We start from the raw sequence: 24,195 nt of genomic DNA on the forward strand, positions 1-24,195 counted from the left end.
CCCACCCACTCACTCACTCATATACAAACACACGCACTCACTCACTCACCAACCACTCACTTACCCATACACCCACCCACTCACTCACCCACCCACCAACCACTTACTTACCCACACACCCACCAAACACTCACTTTAACTCACTCACCCACCCACCAACCACTTACTTACCCACACACCCACCAAACACTCACTTACCCATACACCCACCCACTCACTCACCCACCCACCAACCACTCACTTACCCACACACCCACCAACCACTCACTTACCCATACACCCACCCACTCACTCACCCACCCACCAACCACTTACTTACCCACACACCCACCAAACACTCACTTACCCATACACCCACCAACTCACTCACCCACCCACCAACCACTTACTTACCCACACACCCACCAAACACTCACTTACCCATACACCCGCCCTCTCGCTTACTGTTCTTTTGAAAAGCATCCAGTTAATATACGCCATTTGTTCAAAATCGCTTGCCTGTTTTCCCCGTCATTCATTTCCCCAGTTTCTTCTCTCATCCATCCCCATCCTCCATCGTGGCCTCTTCCTCCTCCCTCAAATCCATCATTATAACTTCCCCATGTTCTGACATATCTCAATACATGCAAACTTGGTTTTGTCCTGTGGTTTTCAGATCACGAACAACGATCTCCCTAGTGTTATAATTCCTCGCTACAAACTGACACGTATGTAGTTAGAAGGATGTTTCTGTCACAACACACATAATGTAAACCCCAGTGAAATTTCGTTCAGGTTGATGTTTTATTCAAAAGGACCTTACATCAATCACCCACATTTAGACTGCTCCTTCGTCTTCTTCTAGAGAACTCGCATATTATCTCATGAATTTTAATCATCTCAAGGTAACCTTTTCAACATGCAATTTTGTAATTACCACCAGAGGATGATGGGAGGCCTCTCGAACGACATCGGCAGGGATGAGTGTTTATGTCGTCAGGGACATCGTGGATACAGTGTACGGAACAATTGGGGTCAGTGCTTCAAGACACACAATTATTTCCTCTGAAAGGATTATCCAAAACAGCTTTCGGGATTCACATTTTGTCTTCATTTCCGCAGGCATATCCAGTATAAAAAATACATTCTTCTAGAATCTGCATCAGAATTAGGTTTAAGAGCGTTTAAAAACATTTTTAATCCAAGCTCCTTCCCCAAAACTATCAAATGGCGGGCCTCTGACATGTTGGATTGATCATTTTAACAACTGCTGAAACTTTGTCAGTGTGATTGTGTTCAAGGGAAATTAGATTAGCTGCGTGTCCATATCAGCGTATTACTTGTAAATCAAGGGGCAATGTAGCGGTATGTGTTGGCCAATAAACAGAACAGCGGCAGGACGTTCCAGTGGTAAAAGCTTACAGTGGGAAATTCGTATGCCTGTGCTCATAGAGTACAGCTCAGCTCAGGTCTATATTTTGAAAAAGAATGACATGGTAGGTTTGGATCACCTTTCTCTCTTATTACGTTTCTGGGTTTGTCAGCACTGTGGCCGTGTTCGTGGACTTCTCCAGAGTGGTAAAAGTCTTAGACCAACATTACATCAAGCTGACAGGCTTTAAATATCCGAAACGCTGCTCAGCATTAAATAAAGGCCTTCAAAGCCAGAAAATAACCAGTCGCAATTATCGGATGAAACATATTCCTTTCGGCATGAAAAGGGCGAAATGCCTGTGACAATTGTATGAATGGTTCACTGAAAATAAGTTGTGACACAAGGTGTTTGCGTTAAGGGCAAACGGCTCAGGATCTACCAGGAAACCAACTCACTCACCCACTCACTCTAAACTTTACTTAGTTTTCTCCTAAGCATACCTGATGACTCACAATGTTGTTTTCTAAATGAGTTAAAACATCTAAGCTTCCATAAATCCAGATCCTCGCATAATGGATGACCACACTACCATTTCTACAGCTGCTGAGTTATAAAGATGAAACAATTATCACGTTGTAAACATCAGAGCTGTAGCCAATCTACAGCTGTGTCCTTGGCTATATTTTCTACATACTTTTTCGTTTGAAGACCTCGTTGGAGAGGATTGAGATGTTGTCATTCCAGAAAGGCCCACGCTAATATGTCTACCTTAATCGATTCACATAAAGTAAACTCCTGGGCCAAAGAAAGTATGCACTAGTAAATTGGATTTGACCACTAGATTAAATTAACAAAACAGCACCAGACAGAAAACACTCGCCGAAGCATTGCAAACTTAGGTTCAAAACTACGATGTTCGTATCAAATACATCAGGGGTAGTCTAGTGGTTAAAGCGTTGGCTCGTCACGCCGAAGACCCGGGTTCGAATCCCCACATGGGTACAATGTGTGAAGCCCATTTCTGGTGTCCCCCGCCGTGATGTTGCTGGAATATTGCTAAAAGCGGCGTAAAACCAAACTCAGTCAGTCAGTCAAATACATCACCATCAAATGACCATTTCTTTTCGTTTCATTTGTGGCAATCATTAATAATGGTGTATATTTCTTTTGCCCGGCAGTTTATCTGTGTAACATTGACACATGCCTATCTGATGACAGATACGAAAAACCGAAACTTTCAGAAATATGGATAATGTTACAATCTCATGGAGACAAAATCGCACTTTTAACAGAAGCATTAAATCATATATCAATGAGAGTTCAAAAGCGTCCGTGTAGCATGATCTACTGACTTAATCTAATGACCGTTATATGGGTCAGAATTGCCAAGAATCTCAAAGATCACAAGGGATGTCGCAATCTGACCACTGGCAATGCCATGTCGTTTCTTCTGGTTCACACCCATACGTAAGATGATGATGGGATTTCAGAGAGACTGCCACAGGTCATGCTGGAACAAGCTTGTCCGGGATCGCTCTTTCATCCTCGACTTGAACACAGAGATAATTAGAGGAAACAGATAAATGCAAGATTAAGATGCTTATTTTCTCGTTAGGGGCTTAAAAATACCATTGAAAAAATACCATGGTCTCGTTTCCATTGATGTAGATACGTTATCAAGATTTAGGTACTATAAAGGTACTATATAATCACGTTCACCTGAATTATTGTATTAATGGAAGTCCTGGAACAGGTTCATGTGTAGATTGGACACATTGTTGGACAAGCGGGAATAAACCACCACACTTACAGAGGTGTTTGACCTGGTATACCCGCCATGTGAATGCAAACATGGTTCATCAAACCATGAGGGATGAAACCCAGGGACCTATATCCAGGAACTATTCTTTTCTTCTATAGATAACACGATAATCCAGTGATCAACATTATGAACATCGATCTTAGAGTTAGGGAAATGAATAAACCTTTCATTTGCTCTTTCTAAAGGAGTGAGTGAGATATAAATGAAGGAACACGTCAAGGCACTTGGTTGCAGAAGGACTGGCTCAGGAAAGATGGTAGTTGGGCCAGGAAAGATGTTGAGTGACTCTGGGGTGGAGCTGGCTATTCGTAGAAACGGGTGGCCCTGGAAAGATGTTAGTTGGCCAAAAAGGAATACGTTTAGTCCTAGAAAGATTTAAGTTGGCCTGAAAAACATTCCGTTTGGCCTTGAAAATATTTGTCCCTGAAAAGATGGTGTTTGAATCTTGAAAATGCCAGTTGTCCCCAGAAAGATACATCTGGTTGGTCAAAGATAGTAATCAGACGACCCTAGACTACTATTTTGGCCTAGAAAGACCCTAGTTTGTCCAAGAAAGACTCTGTTTAGAACTAAATACTATCCGGAGTATAGAAGATACATGGTACCTTCAGTCATTCAATAACTATTGCTTTCCGTAATGGCTCTACTCATTAGCCATCTATTCCATGGACCTTGGGTTAATCTATGACAGCGCTTTCAGGACACTAGGGCCAGATACCTGCAGTACGCTCAGCATGATGACAATCCCAAGACCTTACGACCTGACGTTCCAGCAGGAAGAGATTAACATAGAGAGATTGATGGGACATACATTTAGATCATCACCTTTATTTTCAGATCTCTGCTTTGCCTCTAAGCATCCTGAGGCTAAGTGAAGCCCCCGTGCCACAATGGAACACCTTGACTTGATGTAATGAGGGTTATTTGGAGCTTACCGCCGGGCGTGGTGTATTTGGCTGGGTATTTATCATTATAGGATTATGATGAAGACAAGTAGAGTAACGTTAGAGCGGTTGGGCCATGAGACTATAAGGAAACACTTTCCTATTCTTTGTTCGAGATAATGCATATGTTTTATACAGAATGGGTTCGAAGTGCATTTTCGAACATGTCTGTTATGTCATCAGCAGAAGCGACGTGTCAACGAATGTGCTATTCTTTAAAATACAGGGGTACTGAACGGGCACAGGAATATCTGTCACAGTAGACAACAGCCCAAATTAGTCAAAGGGCGTCACATCATAAATCTGTAACCACGAATTGTTTCAATAATATAAATTAAGCTACAAAAACCTCTAAGCGTCAAAATGCTAAGTACGATGAAAATGGGGTTTAGCGAAACGCGTTGCAGCATCCGCTGTCTGTGAATGCTGAAGTCACTGTTTAATGAGTTGGTTCTAGAAAGATAATACGCCCGTCTGATTAATATGGTTTGGTCTCAAATATCTCGAGGCCAAATACGAGTATGGCAGGTCTCTAGGTTAATATTAATAGGTGTAGCTTTGGGTCATAAATCATATCTAGTTGTTCTGGAGAGGGAGGACATATCCTGTGGCAGCAAAGGAGCCGATCAGATGCGGAAGATGGCCTATACACGTGATCACCTAGCAAAGGAAATAGACAGTGTACTGACTGAACTCATGAACACTGGCGACCTCTGGCGATCAGTGCTAAGTTTTGAGCAGCATGAGCAGCAGATCCTTAAACATCTAAGGGAGGCAATTCTGCACTTCGGGACATTAGTGTACTTTATTTATTCATCTAGGTTTAATCAGGTATAAACAGAGGCGTATGTGATTGACAATATTGGTTTATTCAAATGAGTAAACCTGGGTGAAGACGGGTGAAGTTCAGGGTGAAGACGTGGTGGCAGTTCGCTGTAGTGGTGAAAAGCTGTCATTTTAAGCATGTATGCAAGGGGAAAAGAACTGTCACTCTAAGCAAGAATATTAAATAAGTGGCACCCTTGGTTAACAGCTGCAGTCTGGACCGAATCTGTCTAGTGACGAGATAAGCAGGAACTCGACACAGTAAAATTGGTAAATGTATTGTATCAACTGAAGTTATGTAATGTTTGATGTACTCCACTGTGCAAGACAAACATTTCTTCTGTCACAGAACTACCGCACTTTATTGATTTTGTTTATTTCATTCTCATGTAAAAAATTGATCAAGACAGGTTTCTTCCCGCATAACGTTTTATCATGTTAGTTGGCCGTGATCTGCATTACCATATAAATAGTACTAAATTAAGCTAATCGACTTAACTGAAATCCGAGCCTTCAGACATAAAACATGATATTTTTCTTAGTCATATAAAACCGAACCTAACTGAGAAATAATGGCACAAATAAACACATGCTTTCTGGTATTGGCTGAAATGTATGCATTACAATGCAGTGCCAAGCATAATGGTTCGAATGGTCTCGGTTCTTTGTGAATATGCAAACACCGAGAATATTGGTCATAAATTGATTTTTTTTGCAAAATCATTACCTCCTGTAGCTTGAGAATTGCTTCTCGCCTATTTATAGTGTCACGTCCCTTCGAATGCGTTTAGAAAGCGCCAAACTGGCTAAATTGAAAAAAGGCGCAACGCGTCCTCTCCTTGTTACATATGCATTGGCAGACCCCAGGAATCAGCCTTCGTCTTCAATCATCACTGGGCAATCTCAAGCATATTCCCGAACCATAACATTTGTTTATGACTTCGTGTGATATCTCAGCCCACTGGGACCACTATTTTTAGAAGTATTAGGATCTATAATTCTTGCCGAAATCAAAAGAAAATTGGTTTGTGATTGACGCCGAATAGCTTAAAACACATGAGTAGTGAAGCTTAACCACTCATGTTGAGCAAAGATCGATCCGTTTCTGAACTCCCCAAGGAACATGAAATACCAAATTACCTCAATGCAGGGTTATGGGCGAATTCTTTGCACAAGTCTTCACATGTAGCTAATGGGGTTTGTTGAAAGTACACAGTGTGATTTCAAGCGGCGTTCACTGAGTTAAGTCTGAAGTGGCGGTGTAGAGTACCTGGATTATCCTCCACGCTATCTTTCCCGTAGAGGTTACGCGATAACTCGACGGTGGTCCCCCAGAGGTCTCTCTGAAAGCATTCGTCAATCATTAATGACAGCCACTTAACTAATGTTTTACACACGCACACTTGTGTAAGATAAACGTGCAGCTCTTGTTCCAACTCAGCTCGATGAGGCTCGACCATTTCCGAGTATGTTGTACGGTAAAACATTTTCCTTGTTAGTTGCAAGAAAGTGTTTTTGTTATTTGGGGCAAGAATCTCTTCATATGCATTCTGCCTATCTTACATATTAAAAGACGAAAATTCTTTAATACCTACGTTTGTTTAAGGTATTCTGTTGCTCATCAAAGATTTATTATTTTATTAATTTCCAAACTGAGCATGTTCACCCTCATGTATTACATCACTATAATTATTGTTTTCGGTATGGTTTTAGTTGGTTGATTTCCGTCTCGTTTAAATTTCCAGAGAATGCACGAACGTAAAATTGATGGAATTCTGTCAGAAGCTTTTTTGATTTAATTATTACACAGTTTTTATTGACGAAGTTCAATTTGAACCTATAAACGTGGGAATATTACTTGTGACTTTTATGCAGCAACTTCAAATACTGTTTTACGTAATGCTTAAGCACACTTAGTGAAAAAACTTTATACTGTAATTATCAGTTATGATTGTCTATACGGAGGGTCTTTTTAGCTCTTTTTAATGCGTTGTTGGCTAATTGTGTAATCAAATAACTCCTTTCATCTTACGCAGGGGTCATAAACATGTCACAGGTACATTACCAGGCAATTACCGCAACCCCACACACAGGTGACTCAGAAACAAACAAGATTGATCGATGACGAACTTAACATAATCTAGTAACCCGATACCATGACGTTATTTCTGTTAAGTCAACAAAGCACAGGTAGCCCCGTGGGTAAAATAGTTTGTAAAATAAGACCGGGTTCGATTCCCAAAGGGTAACTAATGAAGTTCACTCATATTCAGCGCATGCTGTATTTTGACATTTTGTTTTGATTCTGGAAGTGGAATTTGAAATTGAATTTAACCTGCGAAAAATGTTTGCACGATTGATTTTGTAAAATATGAAACATGCGGGTTAGAGTATTTCTTCCTATATCGATCTAGTCTTAAGGATTTTTAATTGATATACGTAATTAGTCAAATTAATGAGTGACAGACTCGAAGGAAGAAGACGATTTAAGATTATCTGGTTACAACAATTAATCGCTTCATCGCTCTTTATGTAATGGAGTGGAATTTCCGCCTTTAAAGAGCTACTTTCTACGTATAGTACATTTTGTTTGCAGTACATAAATACAAAATAATATATATATATATATAACGTGTTGATTCTCAGCTCTGCTAATGAATATCAATATCGAAATTTGTGCTTTAATTCCATACTGTCGAATATGCTCCAAGAGCAAGAAATCCGTTCATGGCGTAAAGATTAACAAGACAACGACTGGTAAGACACCGGGGAGAGGATTCGTTTTAGACTTATTAGTACGGTCCCTCTTCCGCCCAGCCTCGAAGTTGATCTCACATTTTTTAAACTGACAAACAGAACTAAATCTCCATTGATTTCCAATACTTCGTTTGTTGTCCGCGAACTCGATACCTGGAAATTATGCTACATCTTAGGCTTAAGGCGCTAGCCCAGAACTACCAACGTTCGATTTGCAGGCCAATGTCATGCTCCTTAGTCCGTACAAGGCGGAACTAATCGACTATAATTCAGCGGATCAATAGTGATTAGCCTTTGTTCTTTTATCTAGGTTTACTGAAAGTATCAGTATACAGAGTTATCGACTATTAATCAATATCAAAGAGGCTACTTCTTTTGTTGGGCACAACGGTAAACATCACATTGTCTGTTTGGAAGAGGATAATAGTTCTGTAATTAATCTTAATCAGCACTGACTTCAACTCCACGTACAGTGTCATTATGCGTGTTTTCATCACACGAACGGACTTATACTGATTCCAGAATCGTGGCCTGAATGTTGCTAAACGTCAGTATTAATATTCTTGTTATGCTTGTTTGCCTTTTTACTTAGTATCTGACTAAACGTATCTTATAATATTAGTTATATTATTTTCAACTTAAGAATGTACTGAAATTGTAAAATGCTGACATCTTTCATAGCTATACTGAAATGAGGGGATATACTGAGAGACTGATCGAGTATGGAGTGTGCATATGATGAGATTATACATCGATAACTCGAACTCCGCTGGATCAATCGAAACTTCAGAATCTCGAACTAATACTGGATATATAGTCCCATCACTGCGGGGTATGACATCTTCACTCTAGACGCTTTTAGTTCAGATTTCAGAACTAGATATATCTTTCAGTCGGATCGATTAATATCATATATTATTTGTGACGTGAGAGTACGAGACGAACGAGACACCTTAAGTCCTACAGATCACTGAGTGTAACGAGAGCCTTCCTTGGCAAGTACTGAAGTTCGGTCGCAACCAAACAGCCTTTTAGTCAAGCTTAACTGACAATACACAATCACAAAACAAATTTCGCTTAACGGTCAATACGCAATCACAAAAACAAATTTCACTTTCCCGCTTGTATAAGAACACCAGGATCGCCATCATTGTTTTGTCCCGGGTGCTGATCATTACAAAACGAGTCATCCGGTGGAACAGCATTAAGTCTCATTCAAGCCACAATAATCTGGTGTATCTTGTTGATCATTATCCTACAGATAGCGGATGTTTAGAGCCACAAATGCAGTGATCACCCTGCACGGAATACAAATCGATTTTTATCACCATACAAGTCTAGTTAAACTGTTAAAAGAGACAGCCTTTCCTGTCCCAATGGTGTGACCAGTAGCCATCTTGCTCCACTCAGGTGCTTGGTCGGGATTTCTTTTCGCGCATTACACAATCATTACACAGACAGAAGATGGGATTCCTGTGACAATGGAACCGCCTAATGGGACCGTTGGGGTTGAAGATTGCAAAATACGCAGCGTGTACAACGTGCCGAAAAGAATGTTCCCATCACTCTCATGTTGTACAGGCAAGCAGAGAGGTTTTGAACCCGTGAAGATCCGGGTTAGAATTGGTCATCAGCAACCCATCCTTATCGTTGGAAGCGACTAACGGGACCGGGTGGTCAGGCTTGCTGACTTGGTTGATGCATCGTTTTCCAAATGCGAATATCGATGCTCATGATGTCAATCACTGGAATGTCTGGTCCAGACTCGATTATTTACAGACCGTCGTCTTATAACTGGGGTATTGCTGAGTGCGGCATTAAATAACAAACACACAGAAGCTCTTTGAGCGAGTTTCACCCTATGGGGAAAATTATAAATGTTGATGCATGTTATCGTACCTCAGTTACTAATATCGATGCTCATGAGCTCCATCACTGGGTTGACGCGATTAGTTACAGGCCTTCTTCTAGCTGGAATAGTGCGGGGTTAAACAATAAACAAACGAAACCATTGCATCAAGGCATGTCAACATGTCGTTGGAGAAACTCTCAAGGTGATGAAGGTCAAGGACAAAACCGACGAGCACGTGTACAATGCTCACTCCCGTAGGGTTCTAGTCAATGTCAACCAACGTCAGGCAGATCTCTACACGTGTAAGGGCATAGCTCTTTACGGGGTCTTAGACAACAAGGTCAAATGTCCCCCAGCAGGGAAACGGGGACACAATCAGATGTTCATTCCTGATCAATATGTATCTCGACACATATTATTTCTCCTATGTGCCTTTTAAAGGAATTCTCAAGGCATAATTGTGGCATATCCGGTCAAGTGTTAACACAGCGATGAAGCCATCATTCCCAAAGTACTGGATTTAATCAAGCTGAAATCGGAAATAAGTGTTGGTATATTTCCTTGGGAAAAGATTGGGTGTTTTCTGGTGGGGGAATACTGGATCAATGTGTATATGCATGAGAAGCTCACGCGATCACAGTGTGTTTACAATGCACTCATTTTCAATTCAATCTCCCAATACAATGCACTAAAATGACGGACTCCTTCAAAATCAATGCATCATGTCCTAAGTGTTTTGTTATATTATTCAACCTGATGTTTATATATCTACACACATTCTTCAGGACAAAACGTCAGACGTGTTTGTTTAGTGAACGAAGTGCGGTTAACGTCCGCCTCTCAAATCTACTTGTAGTTGTCCGCGTGAACAGTATAACAATGGTTTCTTGTTTTTATTCTTTGTCAAACATCTGTGATGGATTGTGGCTCAGATAGCATAAAGCTCCGACAACACGTTGCATTATAGTAACACAAGCACGTGGTGTCGCTGTAGACATAGACAAGTCATCCACTAAACAAACTGAAATTGAACACTCTTAAAAATGAAGTTATTTATTAAGATCTTCACACATTCTACAGAGTGATTCGATCGAAGTGTATTTCTGAAGTGAAATAGACAAGAAATCAATAGCAAATAAGCAACCCGTCCCCCACCACCACCTCCTCTCCCCACCCCTTCAGCCCTCCACTCCCATGTCCCTCAAGTACATGGGTATCAGTTATAGATACTTATCACTGTTATGAGATAACAGTGTTTACATGGAAGTACTTAGTTGAGTTAATGGATTTAAAGCCGTTAAACTTGAGAAAAATCTCTCCTACGTCCAGCACAGGTTTCTTTGAAAGGCCTTTTGAGATTGGAGTGAGGTGAGATGAAATTCGGTTTAACGTCGTGCTTGAGAATATTTCGCTCATATGACGACTTGCATGCGTGTGTATGTGTATGTGCGGCTGCTTGTACTAGCCCAGACTTAAGCTGGTTTTATAGTGCTACCCTACTGAGATACCATGCCGCAGTGAAGCATGAATACCCCACTCAGACACATTATACTGACTCTGAGCCGACCAGTCCTTGTTGTACCCATTAATGCCGAGCGCCAGGCAGGGACCAACAAGTACCATATTTTAACGTCTTTTGGTATGACGCGGTCGGTGATCGAACCCTCGCCCTTCCGCTCTCCGGCAGGACGCTCTAACCACTACACCTCGGAGGCGGTGTGAGATTGGAGTACATTGGAAGGTGAAGATATACATACATACATACATACATACATACATACATACATACATACATACATACATACATACATACATACATACATACATACATACATACATACATACATACATACATACATACATACATACATACATACATACATACATACATACATACATACATACAACACATTTGTATAGCGCCGATATCCAGTACAACTGCTCAAAGGCGCTTTGAGCAGTTGATGAACATCTTCAGTTGGGAACATCTTTAGTTGGGAACGACATTTTGGTGTAGGATCTTACACCTATCAAGCAAGTGATGTACAGTGTATGGATTGTGAGGCATATATACAAATAAGAAATGTTAAAGAAATCACATCCATATATCTTGTCCTTCTACAGCATTGTGGCAAGAGACCAACCCGAGCCACATTGAAATGCCAGTAGTGTTTTTAGAAATTACCATCAATTTACCTGCTAACGCGGACATTAAAGATAAAGTGTGATGAAATTAACAAGACGATTTATGGTATGTAACACGCACCATGCACATGTTTTATAGACAAATCTCTCCAACAAATTACAGCATAAACGGGTGATATACTGTTGTAAACTTGTTTATAAGAATTGTCGAATCTGATTTGGCTCACACAGTGAATATATTTTTCGTGTTGAAATCCCTTTGGGCTTCATTAGGAGATTGCACACGTTGGTGTATCACTGTGCATATTGACATGACTGACGTCATTCCGCTCTGGAATCGCTAGTCCAATCTCTAGCTCCGGAATGTGTAGACCTCTTTTGTAGTAGTATCACATTATCTGTACAGGATGTATACCTACGCGTCGAACTATATGTGCATAGGAAAAAGTAAACCCTTTTCATAAATGTATTTTTGTTTATTGAATGGAAAATGGGAATTCAGGAGTGTAGACTTTTCATTCCAAATGCATATTTTTATTTTGATGGGGACATTGCGAATCGAAGTTCTAGATGGCATGAGTGTCGATGGAGTGGCGGTGTGGCTTAGGTGGAGTCCGAAATCACTTACGTTGCAAACCGTCTTTTGAGCGTCGGAAGTCACGGAGCCAACGGAATGACGTCAACACTCGTATCACCAATTGTTCACTTGACTTCACTTCCGACCCAATGTGTTTACTCTTCGTTTACAACTTGTTTTACATCAAAAGGACGGTACGTTCTAATTTCACATCAAGTAGATCTTCTCCAGATCTGTGTATAGTTTGTGTGGGAAGAAGATGAATCAGCAGTGAAAGGGGGGGGTCGTCGTCGTTAATTCCCTGCATCATCATCTTTATACACATAAGTGAGGTGGAATAGGGTTTATCGACTCCCACGTGCATACATACGTACGTACGTGTGTTTGTGTGTGTGCGTGCGCGTGTGTGTGCGTACACGCTCGTCTGCTTGTACTAGTCCATTTTGCCAGTCCAGTCTAGCGCAGTATTACAAGAATCCAAACCTACCCAGCAGTTATACTACATTAATGCCGAGCTCCAGGCAGGGTACCAACAAATAAAATACAGTACAACAAGAAATTATTGAGAATTTAAAGATTGTAATTTTTTTTACAAATTTCACTCATTACTCACGTATTAAATGTGAATATTAGCAGAACATAACTCCAGATTCAAAGATAGGTGAACAGTTAGTATTTTGTCAAGTCACCATGGGCAGCAATGCAGGCTTCAATCAAAGCAGTTAGAAAGTCGTGGTCCATGCTGTCCCAATATCGGACCACCTCTTCTTTCATTTCAGCAGTATTTGTCAGATTTTTCTTGTTGACACTTTCTATTTGATTTAGGTCAGGGCTATAGCTTGGCCAATCTAATAAAGTCATTTTTTGGGTCCGAAACCAGGCCTGTGAATGCTTTGAACGATGTTTTGGGTCGTTTCTATAGAACACGTGAGCAGATGGAAGCAAATGTCTGTCGAGAATATCTGTGTACCGCTCACTGTTCATATTCCCTTCAAATGCACAGAGGGGCGTTGCTCCTAACACAGATATGCCACCCCAAACGTTAAATTTCGGACTGTACTTTGGGCGCTGATACAAAGGTTTCTCAGTTTGTTTGGTCCAGAATTTCAGTGTATTAGAAAACAGCAACACAGAACTTTCATCTGAGAAAATCACATTGTCACAGTTAAAATTTCTATGCTGTAAGCACCAGTTCAACCTTCGCTCCTTTTGTTCAGGTTTCATGATCGGTGATGGAATTCCTCGACTTTTCTGCCAACCCATTGCATGCAGCTCAGTTCTAATTGTCTCCTTACAGACAGCCACAGTTCCTCTATCAATCATATCCAGCCTTAAGTTTTCTAAACTAGTTCGTTTGTTTTTAGATACAAGAATACCAAGCCGCCTCCTGTCACCGATAGTCAATTTACTGGGCCTACCTGCGCCTCCCTGGTACTCAATGCCATATCCATTTGCAATATTTTTCAAAACACGATAAACAGTGGACAAAGGGATGACTGTTCTATTTGAAATCACTTTAGCTGATCTGGTGTCCTTGTTATAATACTCTAAAATCAACTTCCTCTTCTCTAAACCACCCATACTGAGGATCACTGAAAATGTCGTCTGCTAGCAAGTAAACAAAGGGTGATAACTCTTCACAAACTAATGAAAAAGGATTAACGGAGTTGTCTCTCTTGAATGAAACCAAGCACTTGATATCTGGTCAAGGCTGTTTATACGAGAATTCCAATTAAACATATTCCTAAAATTCTCAATAATTTCTGGTCATACTATACGATATTCTAACATGTTTTTGTATCACGCCGCCGGAGATCGAATCCCAAACCTGCGCTCTTGGAGCAGACCTTCTAGCCATTAGAGCGTGGAGGTGGTCTCGATATATGTTAAAGGGTCTGTTTAATTTTCTTAACATCCATCCATGTGTTACCAGATGTTTAATACCCGAGTTGTCGGTGGTAGCAGTCATTGACATAATCCATTTTGCACTGAAGCTGCGAAGCAAGGGCTGCTCACTCGTGTGAGACATGTCATTTTGCTCTGGAGAGTTGCGCCCCTTACTCGTGTCAGGATCCTTGCTAAGTACAAACCTTGTACAAATCCGTTGTAGTGGTATTGATGTACGTGGGCGTTCTTCCATAAGACGACGACACGCTGTGGTACAACTGAAATGCTGTTCAAAGATATGCTAAGCTGAAGACGCTTACCCATTCATCGTCGATCTCATGTCAGTTTCAACTGTCATTTGTATTTCATAAACGAGCTTTAAAATGCAGACCCACTCCGAAGACTTCCTTTTGAACTGACGGTATCTCAAGTTGTTTGAAATAAACGGGCGGGATAAGTGATACATTACTGTACACTAGACGTGTTATATGTCTTCTATCAACGTAAGACACAAAGCCAGATTGAAGTAGCTATATTTAACTCGTGTGGGATTGTACTGCTAAATGGTACCGTCGAACAAACGCGTTAAGGCCGATTGCAGTTACACAAGGGCAGTAGACGATATTTAATCAAGTACGTCTGCTACAGGTTTCCACAAATAGTGTCAGATGCCTCTGTCGTGGGTCAAGTAGCGAGAAACTGCAATGAGACTATTGAACCCAATTAACCAGGACTGTTTGGAGTTTTCACAAAAATGAGCGAATTACCTTCTTGATTAAACGCGGTGAAATACGAAATTATTGCCAGACTCCACGTTGAAGAGTCCCTATGAGCTGTTGGCACCGAGAGCAAAAGTTACGTCCCCTTTGTCCTGCGAAGTTTTATAACATGTGTACGAACGTGCCTTCGAGACGTATCTGAGTGAAACTGACACGTGACAGTCGCCATGCGTGTCAAGCCTCAGCCTTGTGATGTGTGTTATATTTTAGTTGTTATAAGGAATATATTCGCAGTATGAATGAGATTACGTAAGTAGATACCAAGACTAGGCTTCACACAATGTATCCATGTAAAATTCGAACCTGGGCCCTTATTCTCAGAACGTTTGTAGCCCTAAAAATTCGTAACTGTGATCGTAGCCAATGTGTTAAGAATGGGCTTAAGAAGTTCGCAGGGCTACGAACGTTTCGAGAATAGCTAGCCAGGCCTTTTGCATGACAAGTGAACGTTTTCACTACGAAAACACAGCACCACCCTGTTATCAATATGAAAGAAAACTGTAAACTTGAGTATTGGAGAACACCTTTAAGATATGCCCTCTGTTGCAACACGCAACACAGCCACTTGTGCGATCACGACGATGACACGGCTTAGAGGTGAACATTTTGTTTTTATCCATATATATTTGCTATTTTATGTGGACATTTCCTTATATTCATCCGACATACGCCCAAAGTGGTAATTACTTCTTATAACCGCTGATTTTCCAAAATGAAACCGAAAGTTGTGTCGTTTCATCTAAATGAACCTGACATTCCACGCAGCACAGTGCTATTTGCTTGCTAATGATTCTGGAAGGCCGAACACAGAAGGGCTTACAAGCCATTTTCCTCCCCGTCTTATTACATGTGATTTTCCCATCAACTGCTAGTATCACTGTGTTTTCACTGCGAAGGCTTCAGACTGGCTAACTATTACCGGCTAATGCTTCTCTTGTACGCCGAACAAATGGACGATTCGGTCATTATTGAAAAGGTTAGGGGAACAGTATCAGGTGGCTACTGATGGCACCTGCTAAGAAGCAGAAAGAACTATAATATTTATTCCGTGTTTTGTGAATTACAAACCTGAAAGACACATTTTCTCGTTTGTTGATATAGGTTTGATTTTATATCATTTGTTATTAAATGATAATACCAATTATGCTTATATCATGGAGTTGATAGTCATGGCGGCGCAGGATTTATGGATTTCAAGATCTGTCACTTGTTTTGTTTGTTTGTTTTGCTTAACGCCGCTCTCAGCAATATTCCAGCTAAAGCTACATGACAACAATCATCGAGTCAAGGTCAGACAATCCAGTGATTGACATCATGAGCATTGGTCTACGCAATTGGGATACCATGCGGCTACGAACAAGCCAGCAGCCAGATCACCGATCCCGTTAGTCGTCTCTTACGTTAAGTGTTGCTGAAGATCGTCTCGGCCTGTATTACGAGTAACCGAGGCAGTTTGATAACGGTCTTGACTCAAGACACCAACTATTCTATAATCAATATTAAGTCAATATATACACAACCAAGGGCTATTCAATTGCAGTCAATTTAATTCCTTCACGTCAAGGATCAAAGCATAGTGAATTCTATAAATACCCTTAAAGGCAAGACGTTTAAATTATGCGTGTCCTTTGAAACAGCGTTTCGTGAAATGAAATACAGGTCCGTCGACGGCTTACTTCTATTAACCACTGTCAATGAACTTTTTTGGCACATACCCAGACAGCATTGCAACAGCGACGGTAACGTCGACCGCCGATGTTGTGCTGAGTGTGATCGATGAATTTAATAACGTACGGAATAAGTCATCAATATCAATTAACGAAGAAAACCAAACCAAAACGTGCCTAGTGTTCAATAATGCATCCATTTTATTTATAGAAATCGGTTCAAATCTCATACAGACCAATATTTACGTCAGGGATATTGGCCCAAACCTCCTCAAGGTATCATTCTTTGTTTCGCCTGCACGAAAGACTATGCCACTTCCAAGGACCAATCAGAGAAAGTATTCACATTCCAGCTTTAATACGTCTATTATGTATGATTCCGGAGGAATTTAAAATTCATCTCCAGAGAGTAATTGTCATAAACGTCGACTGAAATGGATCAGGGGATCGCGATCTCTGACCTGGCTGATTGTGAGTCATCTTGACCTGACAGGAGGAGTCGCCGCTCATGCTTTCAGTCACCGGTTTGCTTATTGACAGGATGCAGTGATATAAATGAGTTCTGCTGACTGTTGTTGACTCACTGGAGTGTGAGTGAGTACCTATACCCTATACCCTGCTATCTTCATCTTATATATTATTCGGGGCTGTGGGGTAGCCTAATGGTTAAAGCGTTGGCTCGTCACGCCGAAGACCCGGGTTCGAATCCCCACATGGGTACAATGTATGAAGCCCATTTCTGGTGTTCCCCGCCGTGATGTTGCTGGAATATTGCTAAAAGCAGCGTAAAACCAAACTCAGTCAGTCAGTTATATATTATTCCTCGAATAAGTGAGAGTGTGAGTGAGTACCTATACCCTGCTATCTTCATCTTATATAGTATTCCTCCTAACGAATAAGTGAGTGTGTAAGTGAGTTTAGTTTTACACATCACGCAACAATATTCCAGCTATATGGCGGTGGCCTGTAAATAATCGAGTCTGGACCAGACAATCAAGTGATCAACAGCATGAGCATCGATCTACGTAATTGGGGTACGATGACATATGTCAACGAAGTCAGCAAGTCTGACCACCCGATCAGGTTAGTCGCTTCTTACGACAAGCATGGGTTACTGAAGACGGTTTGACTCACTGGAAGTGAAGCATCCTTTAGCATCAGACTTTTAATCATCATTTGTACCATTACTAAAGCTGGACCCCGTGAAGATCCGGGTTGGACTGGTCTTCATGAACCCATGCTTACCGTAAGAAGCGGCTAACGGGATCGGCTGCACTCGCTGACATGTCCTCGTATCCCAATTGCATAGACCGATACTCATGATGTTGATCACTGGATTGTCTGGTCACGACTCTATTATATAGCTGGAGTATTGCCGAGTGCAGCGTTAGACAAAAATCCAATAAACCATTATTAAAGCTGGACGCATGTAGTGACCGCAGTTTCCCATAGGACAAAGGTGCACGTGGACAGTGTATTGTTTTCAATTTGGCGAACACGTGACATTACTTTGTTTTGGCCAGAACCTTGAAATGTACTCTCACGTTCAACTAAATTAGCAGCCCGAAGCCATATGATACTGGCCCCTCGTAATGCGGAGGAACGCAAAGTCAGCGAATTTCAGTCTACACACGACATATGCATAGCAGTAAGATTTAATAACATCCTTTCATCACCATTTCTGACTGTAGGTAGGAAATAATCTTATATTTACGTCCATCGCCGTCCTAACTTTCCGTACAAATGTCACCTTCATCTTTACCTCATCCTTTTATCTGACAAGCCACATCAAAGTAACTAATTTCATTCATCAGCATGTAGAACACGAATCTTCCTCCAAGAGAATTATGGATGTAGTGATATCCCCTAACGACTATTTTAAACAGGTTTCCCAGTGAGGATACCACGACCTCACGTAATTCTGTCTCCAGTTTACCATTACGTCATTCGCGTAAAGTTTATAACTCAATTATTTCTACGAGAGCCTTGACGATGGTTCCTACTGGCTATAACGTCCTGCTAATTATGCAGACTGCATTCCGGTATTTCTACTATGTGAGGCTCTCCTGAACGCGACCACCAGCCGCGCAGTTTCTTTAATCCTATATACAAGTTTGTTAACCTTTAAATATCGTTAAACCGCTGCTTGCATGCCCACACGCCACCAACGGCGAACGTGGACGTCTACAGCAGCTAAGTAGGTTCCAGCAGCAGCAGTCGGTTTAACTGTAAAACATAGGGTTCAAAACAGCCTTATAAACCAGTTATTTGGAAACTTCCCTATTAGCTTAATTCACGCTTTTTCCAAAGATTACAATATTTTTTTCAACTGTCTTATTTCTTTTATCAACTCTAACATAACCGCATAATTAATAATTGATTTAGAAAATTACTTGTATTAATTGTTCATCTATTTTATACTCGTTTCATTTTCGTTTACGATTAATTAATCCAAAGCTTCTGCATCCCGTTGTAGCACGTGGTGCTGTTAGACCGACTCCTTTCTCTTAAACTGGGTTTGTTTGGTATGCACCATGTTCACCCATATTGCACCAGATGGCGCATGCACAGAATTAGATAAGCAACATGTTCGAAACGCTCACCTCGTGTTATATTATAGATGAATTTGAAAAGTGATTCCTTTCAGGAACCGAGATTTACATCGTAATGCATTTGATAATACGCCTGAAAAATTAGTCTATATATTTAATATATTTAAAAATAAGCCATTTTGAGTTGCATTGTTGCCGAGTTAGTGATAGAACTTCAGCGATAGAGAATAGTCATTCTCGAGTATCCGACGAAATACTTTCCACTTTGCGTAAAAGACAAAATAGCATTGAAACTTATGTAAAAGGGTAACTGAAAAAATGCCTTGTTATGTAAGTCTACTTGAGAATTACGAAAAGATGCATCAAATATCACCGTGAACATGACCATATTGTGTTATATTACATTGTAGATCAATATATTTGACTTCATTATGACATGTGACACACAGACATGTTTTTTCCTTTTCCTGAAACTGCAATATAATCTCATGTTATCAGGAACATTAAGATCTGTAAAGAGACAATTTAACAAATGGTACCAGTCTACAGAGTGGACGATCCTATACTGTGAACCATGGAAACTATGTAACGACCGTTGTGACATTTGGCTTGCCTAATCAATAGAACAAGAGGCAGATGGACCACAAGAGCAGGCAATCAGTGCCAATATATGAGAAACTGGAGGAGGGAATAAATGTGTTGAGGCCTAATTGGTAACCTGACACTGATTGTTATAGGTTTCCTCCGTGATGACATAAAGTTTGTCATACTGGATTGTTCCATACTTGAGTCAGCTCGTTCCCTAGTGTCCACTTTGCGTGTATCGTCATTGTCTGCAGAAGGGTTGTGCTTTTTCGGTTGTGTTGGAGTTTTCTACTTCTTGCAGTGATGGTTTGTGTTTCATGGATTACCATTAATGCGAATGGTAGTTTAAGGAATCGTGTGAATATGAAACGTCCAGAGCAACGGAATACTGTCTCGATTGTTCAAGTAAACAGAATATGTTGGGAGTAAAAGACAAAATATCAGTGAAATTTTGTAAAAGTGGAATTCTGTAAATCAGTTCTGTTCGCGAAAACACTCGTGTGTTATGTCTGTTATATTCAGATACTTCGTATTTATACACAAAATGAACAGCCAAATTTGCTCATGTAAAGATAGTGGATATCTTGATTGGTTTGAAGGTAGAAATACTTAACTGAGCAGTCTGTGATTAAAGAAGAAGACTGTTACAGCTTTTGCTTATTTGTAATTCTTTTCTCTCTGTTTCAGTGCATGCCCTCAACAAAATAGAAGAGCTCCGAGGTCCATCTGTAGATTCCTATGACAAACTAATTGCCTGGTTAGCTGAGATGGCAGAAAATGATAATGTAGAGCTGGACACATCTGTGTTTGTCAAGCATTTGAGTCGCGTGTGTGATGGGTCCAAACCTAACAAGAAGTGTCAACCATTCCGTCAGAACTCAGCGTCATGCGAATCCCATACAAGTCATGCAAGTTCGGGGTCTCAACGTTTCAACAGGTCCACACGGTCTGTGGATGACAATCTGGACCCAAGGTACATTCTCAGGCAGGCTTTCAACAGTCGGCAAGGAACGTTTGCAAGTAGTGAAGATTATGAAGAGTCAGAGGATGTGAGGAATGCATCAATGGAAAGCCTATACAGTGGTTCAGACAGGGACAGTGAGCTGGAGAGTATAGCCACCTGTGATTCTAGTATAAGGAGTGGAAAGCATCCTAAATATTACGATTTCAAGAAACTAGTGGGACCAAGTGGGCGGTGTGCCTACAGCTCCAGTTTAGGAGATCTGGACAGATTGGATAAACAGCCAACGAGTTTGAACCTTGTGCTCAATTCCCGACGGAAAAGCGTCAGCCTCCTCGACTTATCTCCCCCTGATCGAGACAGCTTTGACTATGAAGAACGCCAGGCACCTTCCCCACCACCCGTTACACACAAGGACGACAGCTTCCTGGACGACAAACTGCTCGATGGCAACATCGCAGACATCCTGTTTTCTGTGGAGGCTCTCTGGGGCAAGTGAGGACTACCGGCTCCATTTGTTGGTTTCAGCTTTTGTTGAGCGGTTTTTGCTTCACTGGTCACGTGGTCACGTGCCACGGTGTCTGTCCTGCAATGGAGTGATTGGTGGTTTGCACTTGATACAGTGGGAATTTGTTCCTGCACACACCACGCTTTGCACGTGCAATTTCTACACAAGATGCACTTCCGGCGCAAGGTGAAGGACACACTTCAACGTTTCTCAGAATGTAAGATCTTTGTCAAATATTTTCATCGACATAGTGCAATGTCGAGATCTGTTATTTGGTGCTGCACAATTCAATCTGAGCTAGGCGAACATCTCGACACAATGCACTGATTAGCGTTGAACTGGAAAAGAGGTGAGCAATATAGGGTTTGGTGGCAAGAAAAGAGTGTATGGTTTTGTTGAAAAAAGTGTCGGGTCTTTTGTGAATACAACATAACAGTTTCCACCTGGGAAAAGTTGTATGGGTAAGCCAGGGATGCTTGACTGCCCTGGCCCCTAAGAGACACACAAAACATCGATATATCACCTGTCATTACTCAATCTTTGATATATCAGAATATATCTGTCATGATTGTGTTGTCCATTTTGTTTCCTTGTTTCATAATCCAAAGTTAAGTTTTGGGTTTTTACAACATACACAGGAATACCAATAATCGCAACGTTCTTTGTTTTTTATAGCCGTTGATCCTTTAGAACCATAAATATGGACTTCTTTGAGTGTTCTTTACAATATTCATTAAAGTTTTGCTTCACATAATTTGTTAAAGAAAACCGATTTCGTATGATCGCGGATTTGCTTTTGTCGTTTATATTTATCTTGAACGTTGACAACACTTTATATAACAGAATAAAGTACAAAAAAGTGTCCAATATATTGAATATGAGCAAAAGTCTTTATGCAAATAAGTGTATGTTTTATATATACAGTTTCTTCTAGCTAGTACAGTGGAGATGTTCAATGTCTGTTAGTAGGTATCATTACGTGTTTCTATAAAAGACAAGGGTTTTACCTGAACTTCATGGCGTCCTTTCTACAACTGCACACAGGTGTACAAAGACTATTATAGATGTATTGTTGATTATATAATGTACTCGTGTAGACAGGTGGGTACATGGACTTATATCTACATGTAGGTTTTTTCCAGTTGGCAACTGATAGTTTTGGTAGTATTATTATGTAGAATGGGCAATATAGATATTATATAATTGTTGCAGTGCAATATGCAGTCAATGTATTTAATGTTTTAAGGGACAGTCGAATACGTGCTGAGTAATATTTCCAAAATGTACACCAAGTGACACATATGGGACATTTAAGTTAGTCTTTCTATTTCTTTAAAAAAAAGTAACAATGAGGATTATTCATGTATTTGTCTCCATCATGTCAATTTGGGAAATAGGGAAATAGTGTACACGCTGAGGTATCAAAGCATCTGAAGTTTCATTCGTTTTCAAAGAAAACTGTAAAACATGATTTGAATTGTTAAATAATCATACTGTTTGAAGTATTTAAATGAATAAATCCATTAGAATACAATTGTTTGGAAGGATGATGTCAAAGCGTCGTCTTGCCTTTCACTTTTTTGAGGTTAAGTCACTCTTTAAGTTAACCGTTATTCTTCAGGATACGAACCTTTCTTTCAGAGTAAAGGCTTATTTACAACAGAATTATGAAATAGGAAATTATACAATGTATCTTTGATAAGAAATACGTCTTTTCTTTTCTTTTCTTTTCTTCACTAGAATCTATGTTGTAGCATTGTACTTGTTTAATAAACCATCAGATATATTCACACTAATGATTTGAGTTATGTTTTGCTTACATGCAGGATTGGTATCTTGTGTTGTCATCACTTCTGGAGCTCGCTGTTTCTAGTAGGTCCCTCATCAGGGTTTGGGGCAACAGAACTGAATGAATGTAAATTGTAAGAACTGAAAATACTAACCTTTAACCTCAATCATAACATTACAGCTGTGATTTCAACACCATGGGGGTTGTGAAGCTGATCATTAGATTTATGTAAGAATTCATTTCATGTATTCCGGAAATATACACTCACACTGTAATAAGATGTCGTCCAGGAAACGTCCAGTCACAATTATCTGTCTGAACGATTGCGAATGAGCGTAAAAGGAAAAATAGTGTCGAATATTATATGAAAGGAAAAACGGGAAATCAGTTTGACACCAGGCAGAAAGGCAATTGTCTGTCAGAAGCTCAATAAATCTTGCTGAAGCTGTGGAATATTTCAGTCTATGCCTGAACCTTCACAGAGGGCTGCTGACGGAAGAGAAGAAATGCTCGTCTGTTAAGCGAACAACTGTGACCGTCTATAATAATCCTTGAGTGTACGAGTGTACGCTGCCATGTATGCCTCTTCCATTACGTTTGGACTTTGACTCTTCTACATTTCGATTTCTTTTTGACATCCTAATCGAAGTATTCTGGAGTTGTTTACTGCGCCAAATGTTCCACCCTCTTGATTGCTTTAGCTCCTGTAGGCAGAAATAAGTATGGTTCAAATGACGTTTTTGTCACTTTGTGCTGCAGGCACCGAGAACCATTTACACATGGGTAACACGATGTCAGTCTTTACGTCAATGTCATCTTAAAATCCCACATGGCCAACACGGAGACATTATATTTTTTTTCTAATATTACAACTTCCGCCTCGAAGTACCGTTATTTGAACTATGTTCTGTTTCAGAGTACATCTAGTGTAAATATGTGGATGAGCTAATATCGAAAATGAGTGGGTCCAAACGTTCCGATATCAAGTAGTTTATTCTTTTTAAAGATCATCAACACCAAAATCAGTAATTGTCCAACTGTATATTTATTGCCACTTCTGTCAAAGCATGTTATTAGACTCTAATAGTAGACAAACTGAAAATGCCCTAGTTTATATTGTAAAATTACTTCTACACTCGGGTTACAACATGTCTTCTGTGCCACATGTATATGTTCTGTTAAAGTATTTTC

General features: G+C 40.4%; 1 protein-coding gene across 1 annotated transcript in view; it reads left to right on the forward strand.

The window, feature by feature from the left end:
• Nucleotides 1-23,007, forward strand: part of LOC124261586 — a 44,155-nt gene extending 21,148 nt beyond the window's left edge. Inside the window, exon 2 of the mRNA XM_046695911.1 lies at nucleotides 20,434-23,007. Coding sequence (XP_046551867.1) covers nucleotides 20,434-21,206 — 773 coding nt within the window. The 3' untranslated portion in view covers nucleotides 21,207-23,007. The remainder of the gene's footprint in view (nucleotides 1-20,433) is intronic.
• Nucleotides 23,008-24,195: the final 1,188 nt, after the last annotated feature.

The sequence above is a fragment of the Haliotis rubra genome, unplaced genomic scaffold (assembly GCF_003918875.1).
Source record: "Haliotis rubra isolate DU_JTF1 unplaced genomic scaffold, ASM391887v1 Scf80, whole genome shotgun sequence".
Lineage (NCBI taxonomy): Eukaryota > Metazoa > Mollusca > Gastropoda > Lepetellida > Haliotidae > Haliotis > Haliotis rubra.